Consider the following 14,132-nt stretch of genomic DNA (forward strand, 5'->3'; position numbering starts at 1 on the left):
CACAGCTGAGAAATGAAAGCCAAATGAAAGTTAATTTAACTACTATGAAAGTAGTGCTGCAAATAAGACTATGTTCTAGGTCATCTACTTGATAGTTAAACTTTTCCAAAGTTCTCCTCTACTGTGTCCCAATGAAATATAATGGAGTTCTCCATCTTTTAAACCCCTTTCAGAAGTAATGATTTTTATTTTAATCTGAGAATCACATGCCCTCTATTCATGGGAGGATTTTGCTGGCTAATTAGCATTTTAAAACGTAGCCCTCTTCACGCATATGTTTCCTAGTCTTGTCCTTAATCCACCAGTGCACTCCTCACCACTGTTCCTATTCTGAACTCTTCAAATATGTCTCACTCACTATTACCAAGTACCTATCACTGACTTCCCATATGTCCGATTATCGAGACAGTTTTACTCTTATGTCAAAACTAGCATAAGCACTGAATCATTTAGCATCAGACATCACATGATCTATTGTCTATTTTAAAAGAAGAAATAAAACTGCTGAAAAAAGAGCATGTAATAAATTCATTGTAAATAATGTTGGAGGGACTAGGGTTTTAAAAAATATTTTGTACTTCATGAGGGTAATCTATCTCACCCCCAGATTATTTTCATTATGGCTTATGCTTATTCACTACTCTATATAACATGCTAGCATGTAAATTGAGGTTGTTAATTACATAACTGATGAAATATAGATTATCAAGTAATAAATACAAATATTTCTTTCTAATTAAGGAACAGTTTAAATATCTATTTTCAAGTCATGATCACGGCATGAATAAATGATAGCGATTGCAAAATGGACCTGAAAAATAAACTACAGACACTATATATGTTAGAATTAAACTTAGAGCTATAGAATATAATCATTTGGGAGCCGGGCAGTAGCACAGCGGGTTAAGCGCATGTGGCACAAAGCACAAGGACAGTCCCCAGGATCCCCACCTGCAGGGGAGTCGCTTCCCCTCCTCTCTCCATTTCTCCCTGTCCTATCTAACAACGAAGACATCAATAATAACTACAACAATAAAACAACAAGGACAACAAAAGGGAATAAATAAATAAGTATAAATAATAATAATAATAATAATAAATAGTCATTTATTTGACCTTGTAAGTCAGAATTTATATAGGAAGGAACTGTTAAAGATGCTCCTTAAGTTTCAGTAGGCCCGTCGTCATTAAATAATTTTTGATTTGTTTCATAATGTAAAGAAATAAAGAATAGCACTTGTGTTTGATTTTTAGGATATGTATGTATAAACAAATTTTCAGATTCAATTAACTACAAATATTTAAAAGTTTAGACTTTTTTTTTTCCTACCAAATAACCAAGTGGTATCAGATGATTCTGGAAGTTTAATTCAATACAGCTGAGGGCAATTTGAATAACAAGTGTCAAGTGCAGTTCTAAGAACTGGCGATAAAGTGAGACATGAAGCCCTGATTTCAAACTTTTCTTATTCTTTTGGTAGAGTACAGATGACAGTACTAAGAAGCAGCTGTCTTATTATGAATGAACATATATGGTAGAGAGGTGGCACAGTGGATAAAATAGTGGGCTTGGAAATGACGTCCCTAGTTCTATCACTGGAGTCACATGTTCCAGGACAATGCTCAGGTTCTCTTACTCTGCCTCCTTTCTTATTAATAAGTTAATAAATAATTTTAGTAAAGTGGTGAGAAATCCTCATTAGGTCCTCATAAAGGACTAGATAAAAGAAAACAGATGCAGATAATCCATATAACTTCTATGTCCAGGAAGAAGCAAAGTGAACTTGTTTTAGAGATTGTATGCTTCACATTTATATTTTTATAATTGTTGGTTGGTTTCAAAATTAGTAGTTGTCTTTACAGCTGTCATGAAAATCACCTTATTCTTCTGATCTTAGACTTTTGATCAGATGAGATGATAAGTTTGTTAATGTGTGCCTTCCGTTATGCAATAAAAATACATTTTTTTCCTTATTGTAGTCAATACTATATCATTTAATATCACCTTTCACAAAATACCAAGCATTTCTGTTTGTTTGTTTGTTTACCAGAGCTGACTATGACCAACATAGTTAACGACTGCCACCTCTCCAGATTCAAAGGAGGTCTCGAAACTTTACATCAGGCTCAACCTGAGGCTGTTGACTGGCTACAGAAGAAGGGCAAACGCTAGAAGAAAAAGAAGGAGAAGGAGAAGGAGAAGGAGGAGGAGGAGGAGGAGGAGGAGGAGGAGAAGGGGAAGGGGAAGGGGAAGGGGAAGGGGAAGGGGAAGGGGAAGGGGAAGAGGAAGAGGAAGAGGAAGAGGAAGAGGAAGAGGAAGAGGAAGAGGAAGAGGAAGAAGAAGAAGAAGCACTGTTCAGCTCTAGCTGATGGTGGTGCAGGAGATTGAACCTGGGAGTTTGGAGCCTCAGGCAGGAAAGTCTCCTTGCATAACCATTATGCTATCTATCCCCACCCCAAAATACCAAGCATTTAGAGATTGAATTACTGGAACATGAAAAATATATCAAAGTTACTTTAAGATGAATGAACAGGTATCTTTCAAATAACAATTCTTCTTAGAGGACAGAAAAATATTGGCACAAATTTTAATTTTTTAAAGCTGTTAAAGTTTACATGAATGCACACTAACCAGTAAAGTCTCTCACACACACACACACACACACACACACACACACACACACACACACACACACACACACACAATTTATAGCATTGATGTGTGGATTAACATGTGACTGTATTTGTTTACATTTTGACTATGTTTATAATTTTCCCTCAATGCTTTTGTAGACTGCAATAAATGGAGGGGAAGGACCTAAGTTGTGGGTTAGAGTGTTTTACAGACACATATCATGGAGAGAAGAGAGAAAATGAGTTATACACATGTGGCAACATCTGACCTATAAAACACTAATCCCCCAATAAGATGATCAAAAGTGCTAACATGATTATTAAAATAATGTTTTCTTAAGGTATTGTGTCTCCTTAATTATGGTGTCAAAACATAAAATTATTAACCACATAGTCTAGTATAGAAAAGCATTCACTGTCATTTTACATATTGCATATCGCATATTATGCTATTCATAGAATGATTAGTTTTCTCATTGTTATGTGAGGCAGTAACACTTTTCTCTGCATTTAAATACATTGTTTGCAATACATAAACTTTTACTTGCTTGTCTTCCTACTTATTTTCATTTATATAAATGTATTCAACATAGGACCCAAGAATAAATAAAAAACAACATTCCTATAAATCAATATTCCCTCAATAAAGTGATACCGAATTTGGAAAAGAAGAAGAAAGTACAATATACAGAATAAGTTTTCTTAGGAATATAAGTTATTTTAGTCTTAGGTCATATGTAACAATGCTTATTTTCTAATTCTTTGTAAATAAAATTAAACAACTTCTAAATATCTCCTCTTCCGATTAAAGACAGTAGCAATACCATTCACATAAAATAAATTTTCATAGCTATTTCAAATGTTTATTAACATATACTTCTTCCATTGTCATTTCTTTCTAACTATGCATTCTGAAATTTAAAATTTTTTGTGCATTATTGATACACGATACCATTGCAAGAGTTGATTCTCACTAATTAGTTCCTGCATTTGTCACAGTATATTAATCCTACCATTTTCTCAAAGTATAACTCATATTCCATAAAAAGCCATGTTAGGAATATTTAGAGAATCGACTTATAAGATGGGCAGTAGTGATCACCCTCTAATTTTCTTCATGAAAACACATACAATACGTAATTATCTTCCATTTCAATACAGACTTACCTTGCCGACATATTGATAATCAGATCCTGTATATTCCTCTAGTAAGAAAAACTGATTCCACATCCAACCACGCTTTTGACGATGGAGAATTTTGCCATCATTCCTAGGAACACGTACACCTAAAATCCTCTGCTGGGGTACTGGAGTCCTACTGAACATCATCTCTGGAGAGCAGAAATGTGGCAGACATACCCAAAGTAGAAACAGTAGCAAAAACTGATGTATTTTCATAGTTCACTTCTTGATAATCTCCACGTAGATGAAGAGAAAGTAGTCCTGTCTTACTGAGTCAGATTTCACTGTTTTTCAACTGGTTTCCAGCATTGCAGTAATGTTTTTAGACATGTTTCCAAGAGCTAAAAAATTAATAAATAAAAAGTCAGTTGCAACATTATGAATTTTACATTTTACTTTAAATTTAAAGTGGCAAAGATTTATTAGTAGTAGCAACCAAAATGCTTTCCCTCATTTATATAAAATAGTAATTTGCTTGGGTAAATATTACTTTCTATATGCCTATAAGTGGAGAAAAGATGATTGGAGTTCATCTCTTTAAAAAAAGTTCTAATGTAAGAACACATTTAAGCTTTTTATTTTCTTTTTGCACTTCAACAGTTTTTTCTTTTCCTTTTTTTCCCCCCAGGAACTCTAATCTGTGGAGTAGAGAGATAAAACTAATTTAAATTTTTTTTCTTTATTTATTTATTCCCTTTTGTTGCCCTTGTTGTTTCATTGTTGTAGTTATCGTTGTTGTTATTGATATCGTTGTTGTTAGATAGGACAGAGAGAAATGGAGAGAGGAGGGGAAGACAAAGAGGGGGAAAGAAAGACAGACACCTGCAAACCTGCTTCACCACCTGTGAAGCTACGCCCCTGCAGGTGAGGAGCCAGGGGCTTGAACCAGGATCCTTAATCGGTCCTTGAGCTTTGTGCCACATGCGCTTAACCCACTGCACTACTGCCCGACTCCCGAGATAAAACCAATTTTAAAAGCTAACTTTATTTCCCTGGAATACTGAATGACAGTAGAGCTCTCCACAACAAGTGAAATATTAAACATGACAGATGTAAACTGGTAAAAATCTGTCATATAATGCAACATTTGGAATGTAGAGATTATCTGATGCATAAAATGACTTTATATCACAAAATATTGACTTTACAGAACCTCAAATTATTGAATTCAAGCATTAGGCAGATTTATAAAACTCCATTTTCCTTTTCATATATAAGTTCATGAGTGATATTATTCCCTAGAAATTCATTTCTAAGAGTTATTAGAAAAGTTGTGTTACTGAGAGATTTTTATTTACTCATTTTCTTTTATAAATACTTGAACTCTTTTTGAAGTCAGAATATTCTCATTTCATTTCTTTTTTTCTTTCTCTTTTTTTTAAATATGTACTTATTCATTGGATAGAGGCAGCCAGAAATTGAGAAGGAATTGATAGGGAGAGAGACAGAGAGACACCTGCAACACTGCTTCACCACTCTCAAAGCTTTCCCTCTCAGATTGGGACCAGGGACTCAAACCCTGGTCCTTACACATTGCAACATGTCCCCTCAACTAGGTGCTCCACCACCCAGCCCCCTCATTTCATTTCTCTTCCTTTATGCTTTAAATATTTACCAGCAACTATATTCTATGCTGGTGATCATTTTCAATACTACTGTAACCTTACTATTATGTTTAAGAGGCTAAGCATATGCTGAGAAGTAGTTGCGGAGTTATTAGGAAGTAATTAGAACTTTACATATGTACAACATGATAATTTATTATTTTTATAGTTGTTACTGTAGTTGTTACTGTAGTTGCTTTGTGCATACACTATTTCCCTGATGTGAATTATCTTACCATGTGATGCACAGGCTCAATCACACATCTTTCTCAACCGATGATATATCTCTCATGTATTGGATCTTTCTTATTTTTGTTCTAGTTTCTATTGATGAAAATTTGTATATTTTAGTCTAAAATTATTTGATACTGACAAGATTACTAAAATATAAATGACACAATACAACTAAATTGTATTCATTGAGACTATCTGAAATAATGACAGTATTAAATTAAAATAGAAAATGAAAGTGTTTTCATTCATTGAATTATTTCACTGGATTATGAAATAAATTCTTTAATTCTTTAAGCTTTGGTGTCTTAGAATCAGCACAAACCATGATCAATTTTTTTTTCTCAGATTTGCTGGGTATTTTTTATTGTTTCAGTTCTTCTATCTAGGTCTGTAGCCTTTTGTATATGCCTTGGGATATGAAATTCTTTTTTTTTAAATTTTTATTTATTGTTGGATAGAAACAGAGAAAATGAGAGGGGGGAGGAGATAGAGAGACACCTGCAACCCTGCTTCACCACTTGTGAAGCTTCCCCCATGCAGGTCAGGATATGAAATTCTTTGCTTCCCTTCTGACTACTGTTCACCACCATTTGTTGAAAAGCTCATTCTGTCTCCATTGAATTGTCGCTGTGGTTTATTTATTTTTATTTATTTATTTTGCCTCCAGGGTTATCCCTGGGACTCTGTGTTTGCACTATGAATCCACTGCTCCTGGTAGCCATCTTTTCCATTTTTTTATTGGATAGGACAGAGAGAAATTGAGAGAGGAGGGAGAGATAGATAGATAGATAGATAGATGGTAGATAGATAGATAAAGATAGACACCCACATAGCTGCTTCACCGCTTGTGAAGCAACACCCCTGTCCTTGCAAGTGGGGAGCTAGGGGCTCCAACCGGGATCCTGCCTCTGATCCTTGCGTTTCGTATTCTGTATGTGCTCTTCAACAGATGTGCCACTCACCGATGCCCCACTTTGGATTATTTTTATCGCATGTACTTATGCATGCATGCGTGTTCCACAGCTCTCGGAGAGAGACAGAGTAGGGGGGAGAGGTACCATAGTAACAAAATTTTTCTCAGAGCCTACTGACACCATGTGGTGTGGTGAGTAGGGATAGGGTGACACTGAAATCTCAGTTGCCTACATGGCAGATCAGATGACTTATCTCAGTAGCCTCCTTCCATGTCTTTACAAAAATCACGTGTGTGTGTCTACTTTTTTGTACTTTTATTTTTATCTACTAAACTATCTCTCCATTCTTTGTTTTGAGTCATTTCAAAATTTTGGGTTTCACCAAAATTAAGTTGCGTTTTTTTTTTTTTTTTTCAAAAAGAGACATATATGGACATTAAGAGAGCTAAAAGAGAGAGGGAGCGATACCATAGCATTGAAGCTTCCTTCAGCAAACTAGCGGCTGGGATTGAACCTTGGATGCGTAACTCGCAAAGCAGCAGGCTATTCAAGTGAGATATTTTGCTATCTTCCATCATTATACTTAATAGCACCCTGTCTTAATTACTACTAAAAGCATTGGACCTTCTTTATAAGTAACAACTAGTCACTTTTCCAGTACCCAAATCAAAATAGAGAACATTTTTAACACTTCCATTTGCCCAAGTCCACCTCTTACACGGCGGGTTAATATATTCTGCTTTTGGGGGTCGGGTTAAGCGCACATGGCACAAAGCGCAAGGACCCGGGTAAGGATCCGGGTTTGAGCCCCCGGCTCCCCACCTGCAGGGGAGTCGCTTCAAAAGCGGTGAAGCAGGTCTGCAGGTGTCTGTTTTTCTCTCCCCCACTCTGTCTTCCCCTCCACTCGATTTCTCTGTCCCATCCAACAACGACGACAGCAATTAACAATAATAACAACAATGGTAAACAACAAGGGCAACAAAGGGGAATAAATAAATTAATTAATAAATACTAAAAAAGGAAAAAGGGGAGGTGGCCTCCAGGAGCAGTGGATTCGTAGTGCATGCTCTGAGCCCCAGAGGTAACCTTGGAGATAGTGTGTGTGTGTGTGTGTGTGTGTGTGTGTGTGTGTGTGTGTGTGTGTGTATTCTGCTTTGTTTGGTTTCTTTCTTTTTTTTTTGCTTCCTAATTTTTTTAATAAAATGTAAATATTGACCAGACTATAGGATAAGAGGGGTACATTTCCACACAATGCCCACCCCCTAAGCTCCATAGCCAATCCCCTCCCTTGATTGGTCTCTCTTAATGACTCAGCCCATCTCCATGCCCAGTCCCATTCAACATGTACCATACTATTTTATATGATTTAATGAAAAAACAAAAAGTGTGCAATAGCTACTGACCTTTTTTTTTTTTTAAGCTTTAATCTTCTTTATTTAAGATATATCCTACGGGGTGCTAGCTAAATTAATTTCCCTAAACGTACTTCACCAAGACTCAAATCAATTAAAAATTTTAATATGTCTACTACTAGAAAGATAATACCTGAACTTTATAGTTCATTACAGTATCTGGAACCAAATGATAGAAAACTTATTTCCAGTTTTTTTTTTATTTCAAGCTGACATGTAACTTTGCACATACATAAACTACGCCTTCACTAATCTCGAATTCTGAATCATATATTAAATGAATTTGATTGAGTTTCCCTGACTGGGAAACAGCATGTTGAGATATATATTAGCTATAAATAGGTAATTCAGCAAAATATCATGCTTTGGATATAATGCATATCAACATTCATTAGAACATTTCTTGTGGGGGCTGGGCGGTAGGTCAATGGGTTAAGCACACATGGCGTGAAGTGCAGGGACTAGTGTAGGGATCCCTATTGGAGCCCGTGACTCCCCACTTGCAGGGGCGTCGCTTCACAAGGGGTGAAGCAGGTCTGCAGGTATCTATCTTTCTCTCTCCTTTTCTGTCTTCCCCTCCTCTCTCGATTTCTCTCTGTCCTATCCAACAACAACAATAACAACAAGGGCAACAGAATAGAAAAATTGGCCTCCAGGATCAGTGGATTTGTAATGCAGGTACGGAGCCCTAGCGGATAACCCTGGAGGCAAAAAAATAAAATAATAATAATAATAATAAAAACATTTCTTGTGTTTTAAATTCAGTGATTAATATGTTCTTAAAATAGCTTTTCTGAGTAGGTAGAATCTTTATGGAGAATAATGCAAGCTAAATTATTGGATATATATATTCTGTATATATATATATATGTCAATAAGGTTTATGTCTTGCCATATGTGTGATCTGATGGAAGCTGTACATTTCATTCACATGGTACCAGGTGGATCTCTGTTGCTGCAGTTATCTCTCTACCAGAATTACAAGGTATACAAGTTAGTCCACAAATTAATAATAATAATAATAAAATCAACACATGAATCTTTGTTGCCATAAAATATTTTTAACTAACTAGGGAAGTGTGCCAGTGGTAAAGCATGGCATTTGCATGTGTGTGGTTTTGAGTTCAAGTCCTAGCACTGCATATGCCAGGGCAATGTTCTCACTGCTCTCTCTGTCTCAATAAATACAAACATCTTTGGGGTGAAATATAGTTCACACAGTAGGGGGAGTACCATATTTTTGTAATTTCTGTGGCTTCACCACTCTGGGCTTTTTCTTTTCTTTTTTTCAGATAAGAGTGAGACAGAGGCCTAGAGAGATAGAGGAAGAAATCCCACTGAAACTTCCTTCTGTGTGATGATGGCCAAACTCAAAGCTGGGTCAGAATTCTTACAGTAGAACTCTATTCAAATGAGCTATTTTGCTGACTAGGGTGAATACCTTTCCATGAAATTGACCTGTGTTCAAATTCTAGTGCAATATAGGAGTGCTTCAACTCTAGGGGAAGCTCCATCAAGTGGTCTCTCTCTCTCTCCCTCTCTCTCTCTCTCTCTGTGTGTGTGTGTGTCACTGCCTTTGTATCTCATTGCGAAATAAAAACTTTGATCTAGGAATTATAAAATCATGCATTGGGAGGCTTAGGCCCCATAAAAAATAAAGTAACAAAAATAATAACTGGTTTGGCAAAGTAGCTCACCTAGATGGTGCACCTGCTTTGCCATGTGTATGATCCAGGTTCCATTCTAATCCCCTTTGAGTTGTAAAAAGCTTTGGTGTATTGGTCTCTCTCTCTCTCTGTTTTTCTCTCCTTTCTGTCTCCCTCTCCCCCCACCCCCAGCACGACTCCATCTCCTTCTGTCTGAAAAAAAAAATCAGCCCAATAAAACCAAAAAAAATTACATAAGGAATCTGTACTGAAAATGTTGTCAACAGTGTTCTAATAAGCAGACAAAAAGAGGGTTGAGACCTTGGTTAAATTACCTCTTGGAATAAAAATGTTTAAAATTCATGAAATTCTATATGTCATTTTCAGTTCAAAGACTTCATTCTCAAGAAGTTCTTCTGAGATGTAATTTCCTTATTTTAATCTCAAAAATAATTGAATATGAATATCAAATGAAGTGTAAGAATTTTTAAACCATTCTTTGCAGTCTATATTCCTGGAATTCCTCTAACTCAGTACTTCTTACCTTTACTATACATTTTTATCTCCTGAAGCTCTTGTTATTATTGTTAGTATCTTTGTTATTATTCAGCAAGTCTAGGCTGGAGCATATGAGTCTGCATCTTCAAAAAGCATCTTCAGTAACACAACTGAGGAGGAACCCTAAGGACTAAATCACAAAGTGTATATCTCATCCAACGTTAAATGAGTTCATTAGTGTGTCTATAACTTTTTCCTGTTTGATATGTTTATATCCCAAGTATATAACAGTCTATTATACTGACAGGGAAATATAGAATGAACACTACAAAAAATTGAACATTATTTTTTCTTGTTGTTACTAGGGGCTCAGTGCTAGCCTAGGAATACATGACTCCTGGTAGCAATCTTTCCATTTTTTTCTTTCTATTTACTTTGATAGGACAGAGAAATTGAGAGGGAAAACAATGACAGACACCTGCAGACCTGCTTTACCACTTGTGAAGCTCATCTAACAGGGCATGTTTGTCACCACCCTTAAAGTCCTGAGTCTGAACACTACTTGGGAGAACCAGAACACTCGGGGAAAATCTGTGACAGAAGTGTGAAGTTGTGGTATCTCTCCCTTCCCCTTCTCTTGCTCTCTATCAGAAGGAAATTTTAAAAAGTGTGAAAGGAAATTTTCTAGTAATGGTAGAATCAGATATTCCCTTGAGATCTTATGAACTCCAAGCAATGCAAAAAAAAAAATCTCCAAAAGAGAATTTTTAAAAAATAAATTTAGATTGATCACTTTTCCTCCCCAGTAACAGTTGGATGTCAGGTTTAACTCTGTCTCTCACTGAAGAGTATCCTTTGTTCTGTTTGGTCTCAAGGTAATGTTAGTTTTTAAAAAGTTGATTATCATGTACCTTGATACAGTTTTATTCCTATTTTATGTTTGTTAGAAATTAATACACATTTTGACACATTGAAATCATCAATCAAGTCTCCACATAACAAAAAAATGAAATGATTAACAGATTAAAAATTGATCAATAAAACCATAATCTATTATTGACTATTAAGAGGAAACAGCACATCTATTTTTTTCTCCAACTTTCTTTACCAATTACAATTGTAATAAAAACTACTAAAGATTATTGAGACAAGACTCAAACCTCTATGGATAAACAGTTTCAGTCATTTTAGAGTTTCTTAGCACCAATATAGCATAATGAAATTTCAACATTGGGAAATGCAGGATCATTTTTCAGGTGTGTTTATACAATTAAAATGAGCCTGCACATACTGAATGTTTCCACTTTATAAAGCTGCTACTATTTTTTTCCATCCAGCATAAAGTGCTATATGAGACAATCAAATCAAAAGATTACACAAAGGAATCAACTAATATGAGTCCATATGCTTGATCATCTTTTCTAAGAGTTCATTGCACATCATCTACAGTTCTCTAGTGTCATAGAGAATATGTAAGTCTATAGTGAATATTTATCATGCAATTGTAAGTATGTATTTGCATATGCACCTCTGGTTGGACTGCTTACACTTAAAGTGGGCTTGGTGTGTTGCATACAAAGTTAGAAATGTAGGGACTGCAAAGAATATTATTTTTTCTAAAAGAGAGAGAGAGAGAGAGAGAGAAATCAGATATCAGTATTCTTCCCAAAGTATTTTCTGTAAGAAGGAAACAAGTTTCTTCTGAAAAAAAAATAAATAACAGCATGATAAAAGCCATTAACTCTGTTCTACGCCGATATCACATTTATATCTAACATGACAGCACCCACAAAATACATTTGTCAAATAGACAATCAGCACATCACCCTTGAATGAAAAATGCAACAAAAATGTTTGCTAGCTTCCGTGGAGTTTTCAAACATTGCTAGAATTGTTATCAATGCAGAGAGAATTCCAAGAAGCTCCAAATCCTTGCCATTCTTCTAAAATTAAAATTCCCCTTCAAACAAAACCATTTGGAATTAATTTTATTCTCTAGGAATGTGTCCTGCACATAAACTGGCAATACACTTCTCCAGCTGTAAAATGTGCTAACATTTCAACATGGTAATTTGCAAAACCAGATGTAATCCATATAAATTCTAGTGGTGTGTGGGTGAAGCATATAGTAGGGGCAAAGAGAAACACTGGTGAATGAGGCATATACCATTGTGTGGCCATTATCTGGAAAATTCCTGCTAGAAAGTTAAAGAATAGCAACCAAGTGTTCCTGCTACTCACAGCAGCCTTTTAAACTTCAGCAGTGAGTGTGACAGTCCCAGATGTAACTTGATCCAAGATCAAGTTAGTAGTGCTAATACAGCTGTGACATTACACCTGCTGCTTCTTGGGAGTCTCACTCTACTGTAGCTAGGATTTATTTCATTAAGCAGAAGTTGATACCAAGAGCACTCTCAGGGTAACTTAAGAATTTTAGGATAAAAGCCAGCTAGTACCCAATTTTCTTTGATCTGGGCCTTGAACTGCAGCTAAAAAAAAACAAAACAAAAAAACAGAGTGAAGGGATGTGCAGACAGAGCTTGAGAGTTTTGAAATGAATTATTTTGTTTTGTTTTGTTCCTTCCTTTCTTTACTTTTTTAACTTTCCTTCCTTTTTTTAGGAAGGGTGGATGGTTCAGAGTCCTGTTGTAGACACATGGGTATAGTCTCTAATCTCCCTATGATAGATGTCTGCAATATTTTCACCTTCAGATTAGGTCTTTTTTCCCCCCATCATGCACCATAATTTTTACCCAAGAGGAGATGCCATTTCTCGTAGAATGCATGATTAATAAAACAGCAAGCAAAAGTAACAGTGATTGAAAGAATATGGTAGAGATAGTTTGACTCAGAATTATGCCTTTGAGGACTTGTACCTGCATTGGTATAGTGTGTAAGCAACCACATCAAATGTAGTGTGTCCTGAAATATGGCTGAATGAAATAAACACTAAGCTGGGTTTAACTGTATTAAATATAAGTTCCTGCTGTTATACCTGACAGTGTAAAAAGTCTATGTGACACTCCTCATTTGTGACAATGTGTCAGAGGTACAAGTACCTGGAGACAGAACAGTAATCATTAAAAATCTACTTAAAAAGAAAACTAGAAGACTCTATACTCCCATACCAACAGGACCTGAAATGTTCGTCACCAGGAACCTTGATTTTAGTCCATCACTGAAAGGAAATTGAATCTGGAATATATTAAAGGAAAGAAGGTACTATTTCTCTTAACAAAGGGAGAAGAGGGAACAAAAAAGGGAAAGGCACCCAGAAATAGTAATAGGTGTAGGGTGACTGAGAAAGGAAAAAAGGGAAGCAAATATATATATTGATATAGATACAGTGGGGGCGGCAAGTGGTGGCACACCTGGCTAAGCGTTCACATTACAATGTTCAAGGACCCAGATTCAAGCCCTCGGTTCTCACTTGCAGGGGGAAAGCTTCATGAGTGGTGAAACAGAGCTGCAGGTATCTCTCTAAGCTCTCTCCATCTTTCTTTCCCCCTCCTCTCTGTCTCTATCCAGTAAGAAATAAATAATATTTTAAAAGTATCTAGATACAGATATAGATATATAGTTTAGTATAATCTCATTATCTGTGACCTCAGAATTAATGCAGTTTCCAATGGAAGGGATAGGGACAAAGAACTCTAGTGCTGGGAATCATATGACATTATACTCTTATTATTTGATAAGTTTTTAATCACTAATAAAAATAACTTTTAAAAGTAAGTGGCTGGGTGGTGGCACAAGTAGTTGAGCACACATGTCACCATGTTCAAGGACCCAGGTTCAAGGCCTCTGTCCCCACCTGTAGGAGGAAAACTTTGCTTAGAGAGTGCTGAAGCAGTGCTGCAGATGTCTCTCTGTCTCTCTCCCTATCTCTCCCTTCCTATCTATTTCTAACTGTCTCTACCCAACAAATAAATAAAGATAGTAGAGCAATTTTTAAAATATACGTAGGGGACTGGGAAGTGGGGAACCTGGCTAAGCATACATACCACC

The 14,132-nt window shown here is 36.0% G+C and overlaps 1 protein-coding gene across 2 annotated transcripts in view; it reads right to left on the reverse strand.

Annotated features, from left to right (window-relative positions):
• The window catches only part of CDH10 (cadherin 10), a 194,966-nt gene that overhangs the window by 115,348 nt on the left and 65,486 nt on the right, over positions 1–14,132 (reverse strand). For both annotated transcript variants that reach the window (XM_007534531.3, XM_060191186.1), the window contains exon 2: positions 3,802–4,157. In XM_007534531.3, coding sequence (XP_007534593.1) covers positions 3,802–4,032 — 231 coding nt within the window. In that variant the 5' untranslated portion in view covers positions 4,033–4,157. The remainder of the gene's footprint in view (positions 1–3,801; positions 4,158–14,132) is intronic.

The sequence above is a fragment of the Erinaceus europaeus genome, chromosome 5 (assembly GCF_950295315.1).
Source record: "Erinaceus europaeus chromosome 5, mEriEur2.1, whole genome shotgun sequence".
In the NCBI taxonomy this organism is placed as follows: Eukaryota; Metazoa; Chordata; class Mammalia; order Eulipotyphla; family Erinaceidae; genus Erinaceus; species Erinaceus europaeus.